The sequence below is a fragment of the Rhinatrema bivittatum genome, chromosome 3 (genome assembly GCF_901001135.1).
Source record: "Rhinatrema bivittatum chromosome 3, aRhiBiv1.1, whole genome shotgun sequence".
NCBI lineage: Eukaryota > Metazoa > Chordata > Amphibia > Gymnophiona > Rhinatrematidae > Rhinatrema > Rhinatrema bivittatum.
The window spans coordinates 198,846,826-198,866,378 of record NC_042617.1 but is presented as its reverse complement, the minus strand read 5'-3'; the positions used below and the strand labels follow the sequence as shown (position 1 = coordinate 198,866,378).

Genomic DNA, 19,553 nt, shown 5'->3' with positions numbered 1-19,553 from the left:
AGAGCAAGAGAAGGAGATCCCATCCGAATTTCCCCCTGCGGAACCAGGGTAGGCTGGCTGTCTCAGAGAAAGAAGATGTCTAAAGGTAGGGGTTTTGCAAAGCAAAGGGAACCCCTCCACTAGGATTCCCTCAGCACAGCTGCTGGGAGAGTAAGCGCCTTTAAAATCACCATGGGCTCTTCCCAGAGGTCTGTAGTAAGGACACCTAACTATACAGAAAAACCCAGTAACTACAGTCAGATGTACACATCATTTTGGGTAGTGGACTTTATTTAACTTAAGAATCGGTAATCTTTATTTTAACACCCAGTCCTGGTCCTGTGTGAATTCTTATTGCCTCTCACCTCATGGGAAGCACCTAAATTACAGCAAACACACTGGTGACCTCTTTTCATTGTCTGGGCCATAATCCCCCCAGGGATTAAGAGTCAACATGGGACTGAATAGCTAGCTGGAGCAGCCCATGAAGATATAAATAAGATTGTGTGCCTTTGGGACTTAAAACACCCCACTAAGGGTTACAGATGTGATGAGTAGTAGTAGTTTTAACCATTCCCTGGGAAAGCCTCCAACTTCGCCTCTTTCTATGCAGGTAAATTTTGTTCAAGCAGTGGTTTGTCCAAACAAAATTCAGTAGGGAGATTTGTCCAGCTTGTTCCCAAAGTTAGCTGGACAAGTCTTTTGAATGTGGACCTCAGAAATGTTCTACTGCTGAAGAGGCTGAGCGGGAATTATCCAAAAGTTTGATTCCAAGAGATAGAGAGGGCAATTTTGGAAAGAGGTAGCTGGGCTTTACCCGAGTAACTTTGGGAGTTTTCCAGTTAAGATGTGTTCCTGGGGGGGGAAAGGGGGCAGGATGCTGGATTTTCAAATAGGCACATATAGCGGGCAATAATCAAAGTAACTGCATCAGTGCAAGCCCCACGGGAAATTTTTACCTGTGGGGTTTGCACCAATAATCAAAGCCTCCTCAAAAATTAACCATAAAGATTTGTGCCTGATTCTGGGCATGCAGTGCCATTTTTAAAAAGAGCAGATCAGGATAGAAGCAAACAGGCATTGTTCCAGCCCTTTTCTTTGCCATCAACGCCCATGGAAGGGGTAAATGTGGGCCAGGGAAGTACCTGACCTTGGCAAACTTTTCAGAGGAGAACAGAGGCAATCAATCCTGCCAGGTTTGCCTGGGCTCCATGGTGACATTGGAAGGCTTTAGGTGGGTTGGAGGACCTTAGGCAGGCCCATTATTTATTTATTTTTTGCTTCAGGGTGCTTTTTTTTTTAATGCTTATTTTGGCACGGAAAATGAACCGAACCAAAAGAAACATTAAGCAAACCAACCAATAAAAAAAAAAAAAATTCCCCCAAATGAAAAAAATGAACTGAAACAAAATTCAGTGGTTAGTGTGACTGAGCCAGCCCTGCAAAAACAACTACGCAGTGTAGACATAGAGTTGCACGAACACTGTATATGCTGGCTGAGTAGCTTGAGGTAGATACATGAAAGTGTTTCCATGCACATACAAAGTGAATATAGTGCAAGTATGAGGTGTGAATGAATGTTTAAAGTTGAGAATAAAAAAAAAAAAAGCAGCTTATATTAGTGTAGTGCCCCAATGGGATTCCTACCATAGAAGTATGGCCTAGCCTAGTTGTTAGATCAGGAATTTATCACCAAAGTCACAGCACTCCCACTGGAGACTGCTGCACTGGCCAAAAAAAAGCAAGTTGACCCCTGGTGTCTGTGTGGATTTTAAGTTTGCACTTTGAGAGAGGAGTTTTTCCTTTCAGTTTTCTGGTAGAAAGTGGGAAAGAAACTTCCAACCCACACCCACTGGTTGTTGGTGTCTGTATTGATTTTTGCATTTAAGAATCTAGTAACTTTTTAGTGTGGGAGGAAATTGTATCCACTCTTCCTGTCCACCATCAAGAGAGGAGTGAGGAACAGGAGGTCCTAAGAAATCTTGAGCCACGGGATTCCACTGCGTATTCGGCAATAATACTGGAGGAGAAAGAGAGGATGCCCATCCGAGAGGGAGTGTAAGAGAAAGGAGAAATGGTACCCGCCCAGTGTTTAACCACAAAAAGTACCAATTCAGTATACAGAAGAGGAATAAAGGAGGTACCCAGCCTTACAACAGAGCTGCAGAGGAGATGAAGTAAAGAGATGGATCCACCCAGATTCTCAGTAAGACTCAGGTACCTTTTACAAGGAACTCTACTATGGAGGGAGTATCCGTGATATAGAGTATCGATAGTTCCTAATTTTCAAGAGAAAGATCGCTGGCGAAGGCCTTAAATTTCAAGAGGGAAATAAAGGGATCTTGGTAACAGAGGGACCATACCATCAGTTGTAAAAGTATTCTTAGCTGGAGTGTGAACTTACTAAAACTAAAGTGAGAGAGTATAAGGTCAAGCAATTGGCTCCCAGGCGTTTACACAGAGAACTAAATTTGGAGAAGAGAACCCAACTTCTAAAAGTTTACCCAGGGTGGTGGCTTCATATTCAATGCAAGAGTAGAGAAAGGACCTTAAGGAACAGATTAAGGCTTTACAGAATCACAGATTATTATGTTGACTTTATTTGTGGATATTATCGAGAGATTTGAACTACATGCCATATTCCATGTTTGAACTATTTAATCAGTAAAGTTATGTTGGAACAACATCACTGGCTCAAGCTTTATTATTGGCACCGAATAATATTCGAAGACAATGCTCAAGGCCCAGGAGTTTATCCTCCCCCTTTACGCAGAGTTCTGAAATCCAGGAGCTGAAATAGACTGTGATTTAAGCGATAAAAGTTTAAAAAATATTGACGCCTGAATTATCTGAAGTGTTTAATTTTACTATTACATGAACTATCCTGAGGTATGGATAAAAGGTAAAACACAGAAACATAGAAATGACGGCAGAAGAAGACCAAACAGCCCATCCAGTCTGCCCTGCAAGCTTTCACACTTTTTTTTTCTCATACTTTCCTGTTACTCTTGGCCCCCATCAGCAACCCCCTGGTGCCAGTTTCCCTCCACCCCCGCCTTCGATGTAGAGAGCAGCGCTGGAGCTGCATCCAAGCGAAGCATCCAGCTCAATTGGTCAGGGTTAGCAACTGCTGCAATAAGCAAGTTACTCCCACGCTTATTTGTTTACCCAGCTTGTGCCATTCAGTCCTTGTTAGTTGTTGTCTGAATATAATTCCTCTTTTCTTTATTCCTCCTGCCGTTGAAGCAGTGTGTTGCGCTGGATATGTATTCCCAGTGAAGTATCAGGCTTAATTGATTCAGGGTAGTAACCGCCGTAACAAGCAAGCTACTCCCATAATTATTTGTTTGCCCAGACTATGTAATTCATTCCTTGTTGGTTGTTGCCTGAATATAAATCCTCTTTTCCCCCTGCCGTTGAAGCAGAGAGCTATGCTGGATATGCACTGAAAGTGAAGTATCAGTCTTTCCCCCCCCTGCCGTTGAAGCAGAGAGCTATGCTGGATATGCATTGAAGTGAAGTATCAGACTTTTTTGGTTTGGGGTAATAACCGCCGCAACAAGCAAGCTACTCCCTGTTTTTTTTGTGAATGCAAATCCTTTTTTCCCACATTTCCTCTTGCCTTTGAAGCATAGAGCAATGCTGGAGTTGCATTGACAGTGATTGAATAAGGGGCGGATTTTAAGAGCCCTGCGCGCCGGTGAGCCTATTTTACATAGGCTCACCGGCGCGCGCAGACCCCGGGACTCGCGTAAGTCCCGGGGTTCTCCGAGGGAGGCGTGTCGGAGGCATTGCGGGGGCGGGCCCGGTCATCGCGGCATTTAGGGGGCGTGCCGGGAGCGTTTCGGGGGCGGGCCCGGGGGCGTGGTTACGGCCCAGGGCGGCCCGGGGGCGTGGCCGCGCCCTCTGGACCCGACCCCAGGTCGCGTTCCGGCGCGCTAGCGGCCCGCTGGTGCGCGGGGATTTACGCCTCCCTCTGGGAGGCGTAAATCCCCCGACAAAGGTAAGGGGGAGGCTTAGACAGGGCCGGGTGGGTGGGTTAGGTAGGGGAAGGTAAGGGGAGGGCAAAAGGAAGTTCCCTCCGAGGCTGCTCCGATTTTGGAGCGGCCTTGGAGGGAACGGGGGTAGGCTGCGCGGCTCGGCGCATGCCGGCTATACAGAATTCATAGCCTTGCGCGCGCCAATCCTGGATTTTAGCGGCTCCGCGCGTATCTACTAAAATCCAGCGTACTTTTGCTTGCGCCTGATGCGCCAGCAAAAGTACGCCTATTCGCGTTTTTTGAAAATCTACCCCTAAGGGTATTAATCTCCAGGTAGTAGCCATAGTTCCCGCAAACTACCCCCATGCCTCTTCTCTTCATTCACATCCTTTAGACTTTATGCCAGCAAATATCCAAGTCAAATATCCAGCAAATATCCAAGTCCTCAAAGCGAAGCAGAAAACAGTTTGGAACCTGTTAGAATGGCAGCAAAGGCAGATGGAGCATCATCTGTAGGGTTTCAAAACTAATGTCCAGGCCACAGTACATGTAGCAGGTGGTAGCCAAACCTTGCTGGCCAGTCAGAACCATGCTATCATCTGTACCACATGCAACTGCTACTATTTCATATGCTAATTTTGTAGCTAGTGAAGTTGCACATGTTGTATTTGTGGACCCTTGGGCCGAGGCAGGATTGGCTCTACCTGCAGGTTCCCGCCATTGGCAGGCAGACCCAGGCGAAGCAGAAACCCGTCAGGACCTTCACCTACATCAGCCCACGTTCCTCTCAGGTTGAACCTTTTGGTGCCGAGGCCAGGCTTAGGTGGGGTCTCTGCTGATGGCAGGAGCGGTCTTTCGTAAACTGGGTCATAGTTAATGTGTGTCTTTTCAATAGATTTAATGCCCCTCCTTAAGCTAGTTTCTCCTCATAATAGTAATTTTCTTTGGAATAGTGCCTGGATCCTTAATTTGAGGACTTGGATATTTGCTGGCATCAATAATGTTACCTTTTCCTTTTTGATGGTTTTTGGCCTATATAGCTTATTTTTGCTGTGCTTTTGAAACCAGTGGTTTTCCTATTCGAGATTTGCTTGAATGTATTTTGAAATGCAATAAAAAAAAAACAAAAAACCTGGGTCATAGGCAAGTGGCAGTTAGACATATCTGGGCAATGGTCAGAGGCAGGCAGCAATCAGATGTATCCAAGGTCCAGGCCGGGGTCAAAACGAGGGATAAGAAGAAGGAGGGAGGAGAAGGAGGGAAGGAGGAGGGAGGAGAAGGAGGGAGGAGAAGAAGGAGGAGAAGAAGGACAGATAGGCAGGCAGGTGAGGGCAAGAGCAGGCAGACAAGGTAATGGAACAAACAGGGATGAAGTCAGAAGACAAACCGAAGAAAGCAGGACAAGAATTGGAGACAGGCTGGGTGAAGACTGAAGACGAGGCTGGAATGCTGAAGCAAACACTCTAGGAGACGTAGTCGGACCTGTTGAGTGAGGGAAAGACAACATGGGCCTTTTATAGGCCTGAGCATGTGATGTCATCAGAAGGTGCCATGGACCCTTTATGTTCAATATATTTATTGAGTGGTCCAAAAAGACACAGTAAACAGCAGGTGAATCCATGTTGACAGCAGACAAATCAGCAAAACCAAGGCAACGCCATACATACGCTTGCATACAGTGATGTACGACCACAACAAGTTTTTATCCCAATACAGTAGTAAGTCTCTGCCCCTCCTCAGGCGCCATTGACCCTTTAAATGTAGGGAGGTTGGGCATGAGCACGCCTAAGGAGGAGCGTGGCTCAGCAGCAACTGCCACAAGACGTACTGGTGGTGCTTTACTATGTTGGAGTGTGGACTCCCACTTTGAGAAGGCCCGGAGGCTTGGGGCTGCATCGGGAACCAGCTGGGGTGGCCCAGCCAGTAGGGTGAGTACGGTGGTCCACAGGACCACCCAGCATAACAGCAAATTATGCCATAAGCAGAAAAATTACATTATATTGCAAACTTTTATTTAAAAACATGAAAAATGGCCTACCTCTATTTAAAAATGGTACATGGTCGTCTTCCACTCGCCCAGCATGCAAGTTTCTCTGAAAATACTGTATTTCAAAAGGATGATTCTTTAGCAAACCCAAACGATGTAGCTTCCGTTCTACAATACACAATTAAACAAAAGTATGAAGATTAAATTACAAAGTAACCGAACATTTCACAAAGTCTTTGACAACAGAAGCTGAAGTACTGGATATGACTTTATATTACATTGTGATTTTTAATCACATTACTTTTTTTTTTTTTTTTTTAGTAAAGCTGGGAATGTTTGAAAATAAAAATAAAGGTTCATTGATGCTCAAGACTATGCTCATGGCAATAACATAGTAAATGATGGCAGATGAGCCAAATGGTCCATTCAGTCAACCCAGCAAGTCGAAATCTTTCTAATGGCACGCTATTGTAGCAAGAAACTGAGATACAGTAGGAACCACTGACTGATGCAGGCCATGCAATTTTTGTAAGACCAGTGCATGGCCTTTTAATTTATATTTTTTTCTCTTTTTTGATTTATGACCTTGTTTTGCCTGTTTGGCTTTGGCCAAAAATAGAATGGAGGGAAATTCTGCACGTATTAGTGATCCTTTGTCCTCAAACATCAGGGGTACTGGTAAAGCCAGTCCCACCCATTTTCTACGAGAGATAGTATACTTAATTCTGCTATAAATGTAAAAGAAGGATTCAATAAGGAAGCTCCATGCCTTGTCCCCCAAATTCAATGAATATCCCAATTTGGAGTTGACCTCTCCCATTCCCCACCTCTCATGTCTCTAAAGCTTATCCACTGAAGGGGTAGTCCTCTGGGGGCATTAGCAATCCTTTCTCCCTTCTGCCCTGCCAGTGCCCGATATCAAAATGGTACTGGCTGACTAGCACAATCAAAAGCTTATGTAATAACATCTCCATCCTGGGATCTAGCTTTTTGTTATTTTTTTCTTTTTACCACAAAAATATTTTCACTCAAAAATCACTGTTAAACAATGACACCAATCTGGACTCAATGAGTATGTAAGAGTCAGGAAGAAAAGACCTCAGAACTACAGAGGTATCTTGTTCCATGAACTGAATATGTCAAAGCTTGTTATAATCATTCGTCAAAAACCTCCATCCTTCCTTTATTCTCTAAACAATATGGGGTGTAATATACATGCGTAACCCTTTAAAACCCCTTCTGCGCGCGCCGAGCCTATTTTGCGTAGGCTCGGCAACGTGCGCAAGCCCCGGGATGCGTGTATGCCCCAGGGCTTGCAAAAAGGGGCGGGGTGTGGGCGGTCCGGGGGCGTGGCTGGAGCCTCCAGGCACAGCGGCCATTTACCACTGTGCCCGGGATCGCGGGCCAGTCGTCGGCCGGTGCACATAAGCTACGCCTGCCAGGAGGCAGGTGCAACTTACCCGACAAAGGTAAGGGGGGGTTCTAGGAAGGGCTGGGGGTGAGTTAGGTAGGGGAAGGGAGGGGAAGGTGGGGGAGGCGGAAGGAAAGTTCCCTCCGACGCCGATCCGATTTTGGAGCAGCCTTGGAGGGAACGGAGGAAGGCTGCGTGGCCTGGCGTACGCAAGTTGCACATTTGTGCACCCCCTTGCGCGCGCCTACCCTGGATTTTATAACATGCGCGCAGCAGCGCGTGCATGTTATAAAATCGGGCGTAGATTTGTTCATGCCACGTTGCGTGAACAAATCTACCCCCGCGCACACCTTTTAAAATTTGGCCCTCTATGATTAACTTTTTTCTTCTCTGTCTTCATACTTCAAAGTCTCGCATCCATTTTCTTCCCTTTTTTTTTGTCTTCTTCTCTTTTTTTATCTTAAAAGAGGTTTAGACTTTAATAAGCCAGACCTCACATTGCCCTTTTTAAGCAATTCAAAAGTCCAGATAGAGATTATGAGGGGAAACTTATCTTTTATATAGCCATCTTCCACAGTTCCCTTCCAACATGTGGAGTTTCCAGACTCAAACCGCCTACGTTGGCCAATCGTTTTGCCTGCTTTGAATGAATTGCATGAGAGCAGTGCTTCAGTGAATATGTCTGGATCAGAGGCAAGATAGTCTTCTGCCCTGAGGCAGACTAGCAGGCAAAATGATTGGCCAATGTCGGCGGTTTGAGTCTGGAAACTCCACATGTTGGAAGGGAACTGTAGAAGATGGCTATATAAAAGATAAGTTTCCCCTCATAATCTCTATCTGGACTTTTGAATTGCTTAAAAAAGGCAATGTGGGGGTCTCGCTTATTAAAGTCTAAACCTCTTTTAAGATTTAAAAAAAAAAAAAAAGGGGAGAAGAAAATGGATGTGAGTCTTTGAAGTGTGCAGACAGAGAGAAGAATAAAGTTAATCATATGTTGTTTAGAGACTAAAGGAAGGATGGAGGTTTTTGACTAATGATTATAACAAACTTTGACATATTCAGTTCATGCAACAAGATATCTCTGTAGTTCTGAGGTCTTTTCCTCCTGACTCTTACATACTCGTTCAGTCCAGATTGGTGTCATTGTTTAAAAGTGATTTTTGAGTGAAAGTATTTTTGTGGTATTTATTTTTCCTTACCCCCAGCCTTTTTTTCGTTAGATTTTTTCCTTTTTACCAATTTTGGCCTCCAGTTCCCTATATACCTCTCCTTAGTAAGTAATTTATACACAGTTTTTAAAGATATTTCATCTCATCTCTGGTAGAGAATCTAAAGGATTCTCTACCAGAAGGTCTTTGAGAGTTCTTTGAGAGGTGAACAGAGCAGTAGTATTGGGATTTGGCTCCCCCATGTGGGAGATTCAGATGGTGTGTCCCTACAGTATATCAGTCTCTGCCACCATCTCAAGCTGTGGATTCCTTTAGTTGATCCTCTCAGGGCAGCATGTCTTTTAGTGTTCCCAGAGCTCTGGGGAGTTTTGGAATTGAGACCTGGAGACAGAACACCTTTTCCCTTAATTGTGGCCATGTTTTTGGAAACCTTTTGATATGGAGGAGGATGTTTTGTCCATCCTATCTCTTCTTTGGTTTCCCCTTTTGTTTAAGAATTTTCCTTTTTCATGTTTTCTGAGTATCCTACAGACCAGGGACTCAGATTTTTTTTGCCATCTGGAGAAAGTGGTGTCCCTCACCTGGAAATAACCTTTAGATCATCTTATGTCCTCAAGGAAGAATGGATTCACATCTATTGCCAGGAGAAAACATTTCAGATTTGAATGTACAAATAATCAATGTATCTCTTTCCTCTGGAATCTTGCCCCCAGCCCTTAAACAAGCCTCAATACGCACAGTATTAAAGAAAAACAGTGACCCTACAATGTTAACAAATTACCAACCAATCTCATCAATTCTATTTATTGCTAAAGTAATTGAATCTAACGTTTTACAATTCACAGATTTTTTGGATACCAACTCACTGATAGATCAATTTGAATTTTGTAAAAATTTCATTTCAGAAACTCTGCTGACATCTGCTGTAGATACTATAATTTGATATTTTAACCAGGGTACCAGCTACATGTTGGTATTCCTCGACATTACCATGGCTTTTGATAACCTCGGTCACAAACTATTTTTGACTCGCCTTCAATTGTTGGGTATAGAGGATAAAGTATTAAAATAATTCCCATCTTACCATATTAAAAAATCCTTTCAGGTCAGAAATGGTGACCCTTATTCTGACTGGTACTCCCTGGTATCAGGAGTCTCACAAGGATCGGCACTCTCCGCAACACTGTTCAATATATTCCTTACCTCAGGATCGAGCGGTAGGTGAGCTGCACTGTGCGGGCGGTAACCGCGGGTGCCGTAGGCACTAACGCAGCTCTTCCTACCGCTCGGTACCGGATAGGCCTGTATGCAAGTTATTATTCCATATCAGCATTCTTGGTCATTTACCCTTAGCTCACTATACATATACTGTTTCTACAAGCAATACATTCCTGGCTATCACATAAATTACAACTTAATATAGACAAAACAGATATCTTAATACTATCTGCTCAATAAAACCTAAGAATAAAATTTTCCTTGTCTGTTTCTTTTAAAGGTCAATATATAATAATTAAACATCAAGCACATAATCTAGGTGTCATCCTAGACATTACACCATCTATGAAACTTCACATTAACAATGTAGTCAAGAAATAATTCTTCACATTGTGTATGGTATAAAATTTAAAGCCATTATTAGAACCTCAAGACTTCCATTCAGTTCTTCAAACACTAATTCTGTCTGGCATGGATTACTGTAATGCCCTTTTCATGTGCCTCCCAGCGAATTTGATTAGGTCCATGCAAATCATTCAGAATTCAGCAGCACAGTTGTTCACAGGAACAAGAATACAAGAGCATATAAAGCCAGTACTGTCATCCTTATACTGGTTCCCAATACATTTCAGAATTCAATATAAGATTCTCATTTTAATTTTATTTTACTCTAGTTTATGTTATTACATTTTATTTTGTCATTTAATTATGTTCTATTCCATTTGTTATGTTAATGTTTGTTAAATATTTTACTATGTATGTTTTCTGTAACCCGCTATGAACTTTGGATGGTGGGCCTAAAATTGTTTTTAAACAAATAAAGAATGAGTAAGTAAAGAGGAGACGGATTATGGGAGCACCTCTCAGGGGCATTTCCCTTTTGGCTCACGCGAGATCCACATGGGAGGAGAGGAACAGGTCAGTGCCAGTTAGATACTACAAGGAGAGTGGAAGAAAAATAGGGAACACTACAGAGATATGGAGAGTCTCCATTGGAGCCTTGACATCTGTTTAAGTAAAGGGACTAAATTTCTATCCATTTCATAATAGGGAAGACAGAAAAGAAAAAATAAATAACTTTACTGATTGGCAAGGAGCTAAATTATCAAAGAAAATTGGCTTTAATATCAAAAGACAATTACTGGAAGATGAAGTCACAAATTTATTGAGGAAAAGTATAAATCAATTAGATGGTGTCACTTCATCTATTTTTAATTATCAGTAACAATAAGTTGGAAACCATACAGCTTCTAGCATGATTATTCTCATGCTATTATTAGTGCTGTTATCATGGACGAAAAGGGCATTTAACAATTAATCAATACACAGGGCCTAGAAGTTAATCCCCCCCCCCCCCGCTCAGGCAATTCTGGAAACCCAGACGGATTTGACATCTTTATTGGAAGTGAGCAAGTAATAATTGACTTTTGAGATGTGTGCCCATGGGCTCCTATCTGGGACTATCCGCCCAGGGGTTACATTAGAATTATTGTTTATTTATGTTTGTATTTATTTTTTACATGTTTTATATTTGTATTATTATTGTAAAACATTTCAGTATAGTCAGCAATGACTACCCATCTTACTTTCCCTCCATTGTTATTTTCTCCAGCAATGGTTAGTAAATAAAAATTCTATCTATCTATATTTATATCTATGTCTATGTATCTCTCTCTCTCTCTCTCTATCAACCTAATAATTGAAGGTTGACCGACGTGCTGCAAATGCGCAGTAGAGACCAGCTCTACCACGCATGTGCGGGCGAGCACGTCGGTCTGAGCCAGCGTCAGGAAAAAAAATGGCGGCGTCGAGTGGCAGCGGCGTCCGGTGGCGGCATCGGATGGCAGCGGCGTCGGATGGCAGCGGCGGCGTCGGGTGGCAGCAGCGTCGGCGTCGGGTGGCAGAGGCGGCAGCGAGGGAGGAGAGAGAGAGGGAGGGACTGACTGAGAGAGAGGGAGGGACTGAGTGAGAGGGGGAGGGAGTGAGTGGGACTGAGTGAGAGGAGGGAGGGAGTGGGACTGAGAGAGGAGGGAGGGAGGGAGTGGGACTGAGTGAGAGGGGGAGGGAGTGGGACTGAGTGAGAGGAGGGAGGGAGTGAGTGGGACTGAGTGAGGGGGGGAGGGAGTGAGTGGGACTGAGTGAGGGGGGGAGAGAGGGAGGGAGCGAGTGGGACTGAGTGGGAGGGAGTGAGTGGGACTGAGTGAGAGGGAGTGGGAGGGAGTGAGTGGGACTGAGTGAGAGGGAGGGAGGGAGTGGGACTGAGAGAGGGAGGGAGGGAGGGAGTGGGACTGAGTGTGAGTGAGAGGGAGGGAGAGAGGGGGGAGTGAGTGAGAGGGAGGGTGGGGAGGAGTGGGTGAGTGTGAGTGAGGGAGGGAGGTAGGGGGTGGTGAAGAGTGAGGGGAGAGAGAATGAGGGGGAGGTGAGAGACAGAGGGATATAGCCCGTTTTAACGGGCTTAACGGCTTGTATATATATATATATAATAGTTGATACCTTTTTATTGGACTAAATACAGATTTATTTTTAGAAAACTTTCACTCCTTGGATAGCCAAGCCACAAATTTCTTTCTGACCCAACTGTTCGCCATGTCAGCAAGGCAGTCTATTATGCATCCTGCCGTGCCTGCCATATTAGTAGTTAGGATGACTCCAGTATCACTTGGCTTCCTACCATATTTCCAAGCTAGGGTATAAGAACATTAGGTCTTACCTCCAATAATTTTCATTCCTGTAGTACCAAGGATCAGTCCAGACTCCTGGGTTTTGCCTCCACACCAGCAGATGGAGACAGAACCAAAATTGTCAGGCTCCGCATATATACCAGGGTGCCACCCACAGCCTGTCAGTATAACGTAATGTCAAAGCAGAAAGCCCTGAAACTGAAAACTAACTAATACTGGAAGATTAACCGGAGAACCCTGGGCTCACTGTCCCCAACGAGAGACCTGACCCAGAAACAGAACCAAACATAGAGCAACTGAGCTGCAATAAAAAAAATCCCCCCAAGATCCTTGGAAAAGGAAAACAGAGCGGAATCTCCAAGACTGAGAAAAAGTATTGAGGGCGGGACTCTGGACTGATCCTTGGTACTACAGGAACGAAAATTATCGGAGGTAAGACCTAATTTTCTTTTCCCTGTACGTACTGGATCAGTCCAGACTCCTGGGACATACCAGAGCTGATACTACTTGGGATGGGATTCGGAGAGGTCCGCTCTTAAAACGCCTGCTCCGAAGTTGCCTTCCCCTGAGCCCTGGACATCCAGACGATAATGACGCACAAAAGTATGCAAAGATTTCCAAGTTGCAGCCCTGCAGATCTCCTGCGGAGAAATCTGCATACACTCCGCCCTGGAAGCCGCCTGGGCACGCGTCGAATGGGCCTTGAGACCCTGCAGTACAGATCTACCACTGAGTAGGTATGAGGATGCTATGGCCTCCTTCAACCAGCGAGAAATAGTGGCCTTGGAAGACATATTGCCCCTTTTTGGACCCTGACAAAGCACAAATAGGTGATCCGATAACCGAAAGTCATTAGTCACCTCCAAGTATCATAGTAGAGTTCTACGCACATCCAACTTCTTCAAATCCCTCGAAACTGGATCCGCCCCAGGGAGATCTGCAAAGGAAAGAAGATCCACCAACTAATTCAAATGAAACGAAGAAACCTCTTTCGGGAGAAACGAGGGAACCGTGCGCAGCATAACTCCTGCTTCCGAGAACCGTAGGAAAGGCTCCCTACAAGACAAGGCATATAGCTCTGACACTCTTCTAGCAGACGCGATCGCCACCAAAAATACTGTCTTCAAAGTAAGATCCTTGAGGGTTGCCCGTTTTAGAGGCTCGAAAGGAGGGGCACATAGGGCCTTGAGGACCACGTTCAAGTTCCAGGAAGGACACAGAACCTTCAGGGGCGGATGCAACTGATTTGCCCCCTTCAAAAACCGGGCCACATCAGGATGCGCCGCCAGGGGTCTCCCTTCAAGAAACCCCCGAAAACAACCCAGAGCCGCTACCTGTACTCTTAGAGAACCACAGGATAGGCCTTTAGCTAAACCATAAGAACATAAGAACATAAGAAAATGCCATACTGGGTCAGACCAAGGGTCCATCAAGCCCAGCATCCTGTTTCCAACGGTGGCCAATCCAGGTCATAAGAACCTGGCAAGTACCCAAAAACTAAGTCTATTCCATCTTGTAGGAAAGCCAAAATGGCTGAAACGGAAGCCCAGGTAGCGGGGATTGAACGCTCAACGCACCAAGATTCGAAGACCTTCTACACTCGTACATACGCTAAGGAAGTCGACTTCTTACATGATCTCAACAAAGTAGAAACCATCGTGTCCAAATAGCCTTTGTTCTTTAGACAACACCTTTCAAAAGCCATGCCGCTAGACAAAAGTGATCTACCTGATCGAAACACATTGGTCCCTGATGAAGGAGATCTGGTAGGTACGGAAACCTCAGCAACCCCTCCACTGCTAGATTGATGAGATCTGTGAACCAGGGCCGCCTGGGCCATTCGGGAGCTACCAGAATGACCTTGAATGGATGTGCCTCTATGCGCCGAAGGATTCTGAAGATCAGAGGCCAAGGGGGAAAGATATACAGAAGATCCCTCGTGGGCCAAGGCAACGCCAAGGCGTCTACTCCCTCTGCCCCTGTATCTCTACGGCAGGCAAAGAACCTTGGGGCCTTGGCATCCTGGAAAGTCACCATCAGATCCATGGCCGGCGTGCCCCATCTGTTGCAGATGAGTTGAAAGGCACTGTCCGCCAGTTCCCACCCTCCTGGGTCGAGTTGATGGCAGCTCAAGAAGTCCGCATGCACATTGTCGACCCCTGCTATGTGGGACGCCGCTATGCTGGCCAGGTGACGCTCTGCCCACTGGATCAGAAGACGAGCCTCGAAGGCTACTGGCTGACTTCTGGTTCCCCCTTGATGATTGATGTAGGCCACCGTTGTCGCATTGTCGGAGAGAATCCTGACCGACTTTCTCTGAATCAGGGGAAGAAACGCTTGCAACGCCAATCGCACCGCCCTGGTCTCCAGCCGATTGATCGACCAGAGCGACTCGGTCGCAGACCAGCATCCCTGAACCGACTTCCGTAGACAAACCACACTCCAACCAAGGAGGCTCGCATCCGTGGTGACCATCGTCCATTCCGGTGTCATGAGAGGCACTCCCTGGAGAAGGTTGGTCGAGCGCAACCACCATCCGAGGCTGAGACGAGCCGGCTTCGTCAAGGGTAACGGAAGATAAAATTGTTCGGACACTAGGCTCCAGCGGGAAAGCAATGCGGACTGTAAGGGCCGCATGTGCGCAAAAGACCAGGGCACCAGGTCCAGCGTTGACACCATGGAACCTATCATCTGTAGATAATCCCAAACCGACAGGATGAACAAAGAGGATAGATGCCAGATGTCTTGTAAATTCCTTTAATGATGTGGAGACACAAAATTTGCCCGACTCAGGCCGAGTTTCGCCGTTTGAAAACGGCTGCCTCAGGGGCTTATATTCTCTCTGATTCACAATTAAGGTTATCTGTATGTCAAAGGTCACATAGATGACTATGTAACCAACAGCATTATTGAATCTCATAAGCGTATTCACGATAAAATCTCCACTTGAACAGTGAGAATATAAGCCCCTGAGGCAGCCGTTTTCAAACGGCGAAACTCGGCCTGAGTCGGGCAAATTTTGTGTCTCCACATCATTAAAGGAATTTACAAGACATCTGGCATCTATCCTCTTTGTTCATCCTGACGGCTTTTATAGATCGCCTTCCTTTGTGTTTTTTGGATAATCCCAAACCGTCAGAGGTTGTTTCAGGAGCAAGGACCGGACCTGCCCCTGCAAGTTGCGACAGCTCCGCCAAGAGGAAGACCGACCCTCGGCGAGTATTGAACAACGCTCCCAAAAACTCCAGTGACTGAGAGGGAATGAGATGACTCTTCGTGATGTTCACTACCCAGCCTAGGGAACGCAACAGCTGAAGTACTCGAGTGATCGCTGACCGACAGAGGGACTCTGACTTCGCCTGAATCAACCAATCGTCCAAGTACGGGTATACCAGCAATCCTACCCGCCGAAGCTGCACCACCACGACCACCATGATCTTGGTGAAGGTTCTGGGAGCTGTGGCCAGACTAAATGGCAAGGCTTGGAACTGATAGTGCTTCCCCAAGACGTAGAACTGGAGATACCTCTGGTGATCCTCCCTGATCCCAATGTGAAGGTATGCTTCTGTGAGATCCAGGAATGTCAGGAATTCTCCTGGACGCACTGACGCGATGACGGACTGCAACGTCTCCAAGCAAAAGCGCGGAATCCACAGACATCTGTTGACGCACTCTTCGTTGCTCCTGACGTGGGGCCGGCACAATTGCTCCCAGGTCGAACAACCATTCCAAGGTCTGCTGGACCGCTCAGCGCTTGTCTGCATTTCCACAAGGTGACGGGAAAAATCGTGGACGGTGCTGGCGTGCAAAATCTAAGGCATAGCCGTGTTTTATCACCGAAAGTACCCATTGATCCGATGTGATCCTGGTCCATTCCTCGTAGAAGAGAGACAATCTGCCCCCTACCCTGGGTACCGAGGAATGGGCCGGCCAGACATCATTGTGCGGACTTAACACTGGCAGAGGACTGGGAGGAACCAGGCCTGCCAAAACGCCTGCCCTGAAAGGACTGAGTCTGATGACGTCCCCCCCCCCCCCAGCGAAAAGAGGGGGAAGAAGAAGGAGCACCTGGGCGCGAGGTACAGGTCCTCCGATTTCCCCGGAAACGGGACCCAGAGGAGAAGGAGGACCTAGGGCGTGCTTTGTCCTCCGGAAGGCGATATCCTTTATTCTCCCCCAGTAGCTGAATCATATCGTCCAACTCCTTCCCGAACAGCTTACCCTTAAACGGTAAGGAGCCTAGTCTGGACTTGGATGCTCCGTCCGCAGACAAGTTCCGCAACCACAGAAGCCGCCTCGCCGAGACGGCCGAAACCATGGAGCGCACAGAAGTTCACAGCAGGTCATACAGGGCATCCGCACTGTAGGCCACTACCACTTCCAGGCGTCTGGCCTGTCGAGCTTCCTCTTCCGACAGGCCTTCATTGGCAAGGAGCTGTTGAACCCAGCGTAGTTCGGCTCTGAGCGTGAAATTACTACAGATTGCCGCCCGGGCCCCTAGGGCCGAGACCTCGAAGATCTTCTTCAGTTGAATCTCCAACTTCCGATCCTGGAGATCCTTCAGAGCCGTGGTGCCTGTGACCAGAATGGTAGTTCATTTCGTGACCACGGAAACAGCTGCGTCCACCTTAGGGACCCTCAGAACCTCCAAGGCGTCCTCTGATAATGGGTAAAGCTTATCCATAGCCTTCGTGACTTTCAACCCCAAATCTGGGGTGTCCCACTCCCGAAACAGCAAATCTGTAGCTGAGAAATGGAAGGGAAAAGTCGTGGGAGGGCTGCTCAGGCCCAACACCGGATCCATGGAACTGAGCCTAGACTCTTCTGGAGGAGTGGCGATCCCTAACTCCTCCAGGATTGCGGGAATGAAGGGTCCCAGTTCGTCCCTATGGAAGAGCCGGATTACCCTGGGATCATCGCCCTCTGAAGTCTGACTCTGCCACTTTGTCCCTGGCGGCATAGTCCCATCTCCCTCTACCCCCCTTGGAGGTGGGGATGGGCTCTCCAAATCCTCAGGGTCCAACGTGCCCTCCAATGTATCCAAATTGTCCTGTGAGAGAAGGGCCCTCAGGGACCTCTTCACCCGCGGCTGACCTGCCTGACCCCTGTTGGGGGTGTCCTGTATCCACGGGGTGCGACCCCTCGGGTCCTTGCGACGCTGAGGGACGTTTGCGGACCTTACGGGCCTTAAAAGCCCTATGCATGGCCAAAATAAACTCCGATGAGGAGGAGCAGGAGACATCCAACTCAGTGTCCGTGACGTCCCCTGCTCCGCCCCCAGAGGAGCCGGCCTTGGGACTGGTCGTTGTGGAGAGAGGGAGGGCGGCGAGCTCCTGTCCCTCCCCTGACGGCGGCAAAGTGATCGGTGCTGCCGGTGGAACCGGCGCCAAAATGGTGGCTTTTGGTGCGCCTGCCTTAAGCCGTTTAGGGAGACGCGCGGGGAGAGCTCCAACCGCGAACGTCATGGCACTCCGTCTGTCCACCACCCCCCGCACGACCCCCGACGTCCCTTCGTCGCCAGGGATGCAGGCTGAGCACAGCCCAGCCCTGGACAACCGCGCACGCGCCAACCCGCAGGCCGCACAGGCCACACCACGTGGCATCGCGAGTCGGACCGCGCTGCCTGCCTGCAAAAAGGAAAAGGGCAACCCTCGGATGGTGAAGAAAAGGACCGGGGAAAGAAAAACAACACCGCCGGATCGCCGCTGCGAGACACAAAAACAAAACTTACCTCTTTTTTTTTTTTACAACGACGCTGTCCCCCGGAGAGTGCTGAAATGGCCTGGTTGGGGTGAGTGAGCCGGGTTCCCCGGTATCACCCCGGCTGGGCCAGTTCTCACCTCCAGGGTCCTCGACCCCAGGCCACAGCAGCCTAACAACCAGGGGGGATGGCCCCCTTGGGACCTAGCAACCCCCTGGGAGGCTCAGGCTCGATCCACTGGACAACCTGCTAAAGAATAGATTTACCTGTTTTTTTTGTTAAAGCTTTACTCTAAGGAGAAAAGGGAAGAGACAAATCCTATCTAACCCCTTTACTCCCCTTACACTAACACCCAATCTGGATCAGTAGAGACTGTGGGTTAAGCACCCGGCCATCTGCTGGAGACAGAGTTATACTGACAGGCTGTGGGTGGCACCCTGTTATATATGCGGAGCCAGACAAGTTTGGCTCTGTCTCTATCTGCTGGTGCGGAGGCAAAACCCAGAAGTCTGGACTGATCCGCTACATATAGGGAACATCTATTGGTGTGATTGCACCTACTGCATGCCCCTCGAGATCCTGCCAAGCTCCAAGCAGGATGCCCTCAAGTGGTTGTGGCTGTGCCAAGTACAAGCCTATTGAGCTCCCATCAAGCATCTAAGCTAGGATACCCACTGCCAGCATGACTGCCTCCAGTGTACACCATGGGCTCCTGCCATGCCTCCAAGCTAGGATGCCCTCTACCAGCAAGACTGCATTTTGATTACTAGCAGTCCATCACTTTACTCGTAAATCCTCTAGTGAATGAGTGCTCTTCTTATTTTCATCAAGGGGTGTACACTCTTTTCCTATAAAAGAGTATTCTTTTGAAAACATTCTTCCTCCAGACCCATTAAAGAAGCCTACAGAGGATCTCTACATGTACCCCATACCAAAACCACTCAGCAGATAACATTTAGAGACCGGGCCTTCTCTACAGAAGGACCATCTATATGTTGCCATTCCTCCTGATCTTCGACATGAACCTTGCCTTCCAACTTTCAGAAAAAGGCTTAAGACTTGGTTGTTTAAACAAGCCTTTCCAGACCCCATTTGAATCTCAATTCAACAACAACCATAGTCAGACATTTTCAGAACATTGTAAATAATTGCTCTTTCTGTTAAATTCCTCTAGCCTTTTTTCTTCACCCAGTTTTGAACCTCCTTGTTTTATTGTAACTTCAGCGTTTCTTTTCACTTGTTACAGTTTCAATTTCATTTTACACCCCCTGTTAACTGTAAACCAGCATGATGTGATTTTATCATGAATGCCGGTATAGAAAAACTCTAAATAAATAAATAAATAAATAAATAAATAAATAAATAAATATAAATAATAACATTTGGATTTTTTGATCCTGTAACACTAGTTTGTTCCCCTACTACAA

General features: G+C 46.9%; 1 protein-coding gene across 1 annotated transcript in view; it reads right to left on the bottom strand.

Moving 5' to 3' along the window:
• The window catches only part of QPCT (glutaminyl-peptide cyclotransferase), a 116,008-nt gene that overhangs the window by 11,528 nt on the left and 84,927 nt on the right, over positions 1-19,553 (bottom strand). The window contains exon 6 of the mRNA XM_029594100.1: positions 5,998-6,114. Coding sequence (XP_029449960.1) covers positions 5,998-6,114 — 117 coding nt within the window. The remainder of the gene's footprint in view (positions 1-5,997; positions 6,115-19,553) is intronic.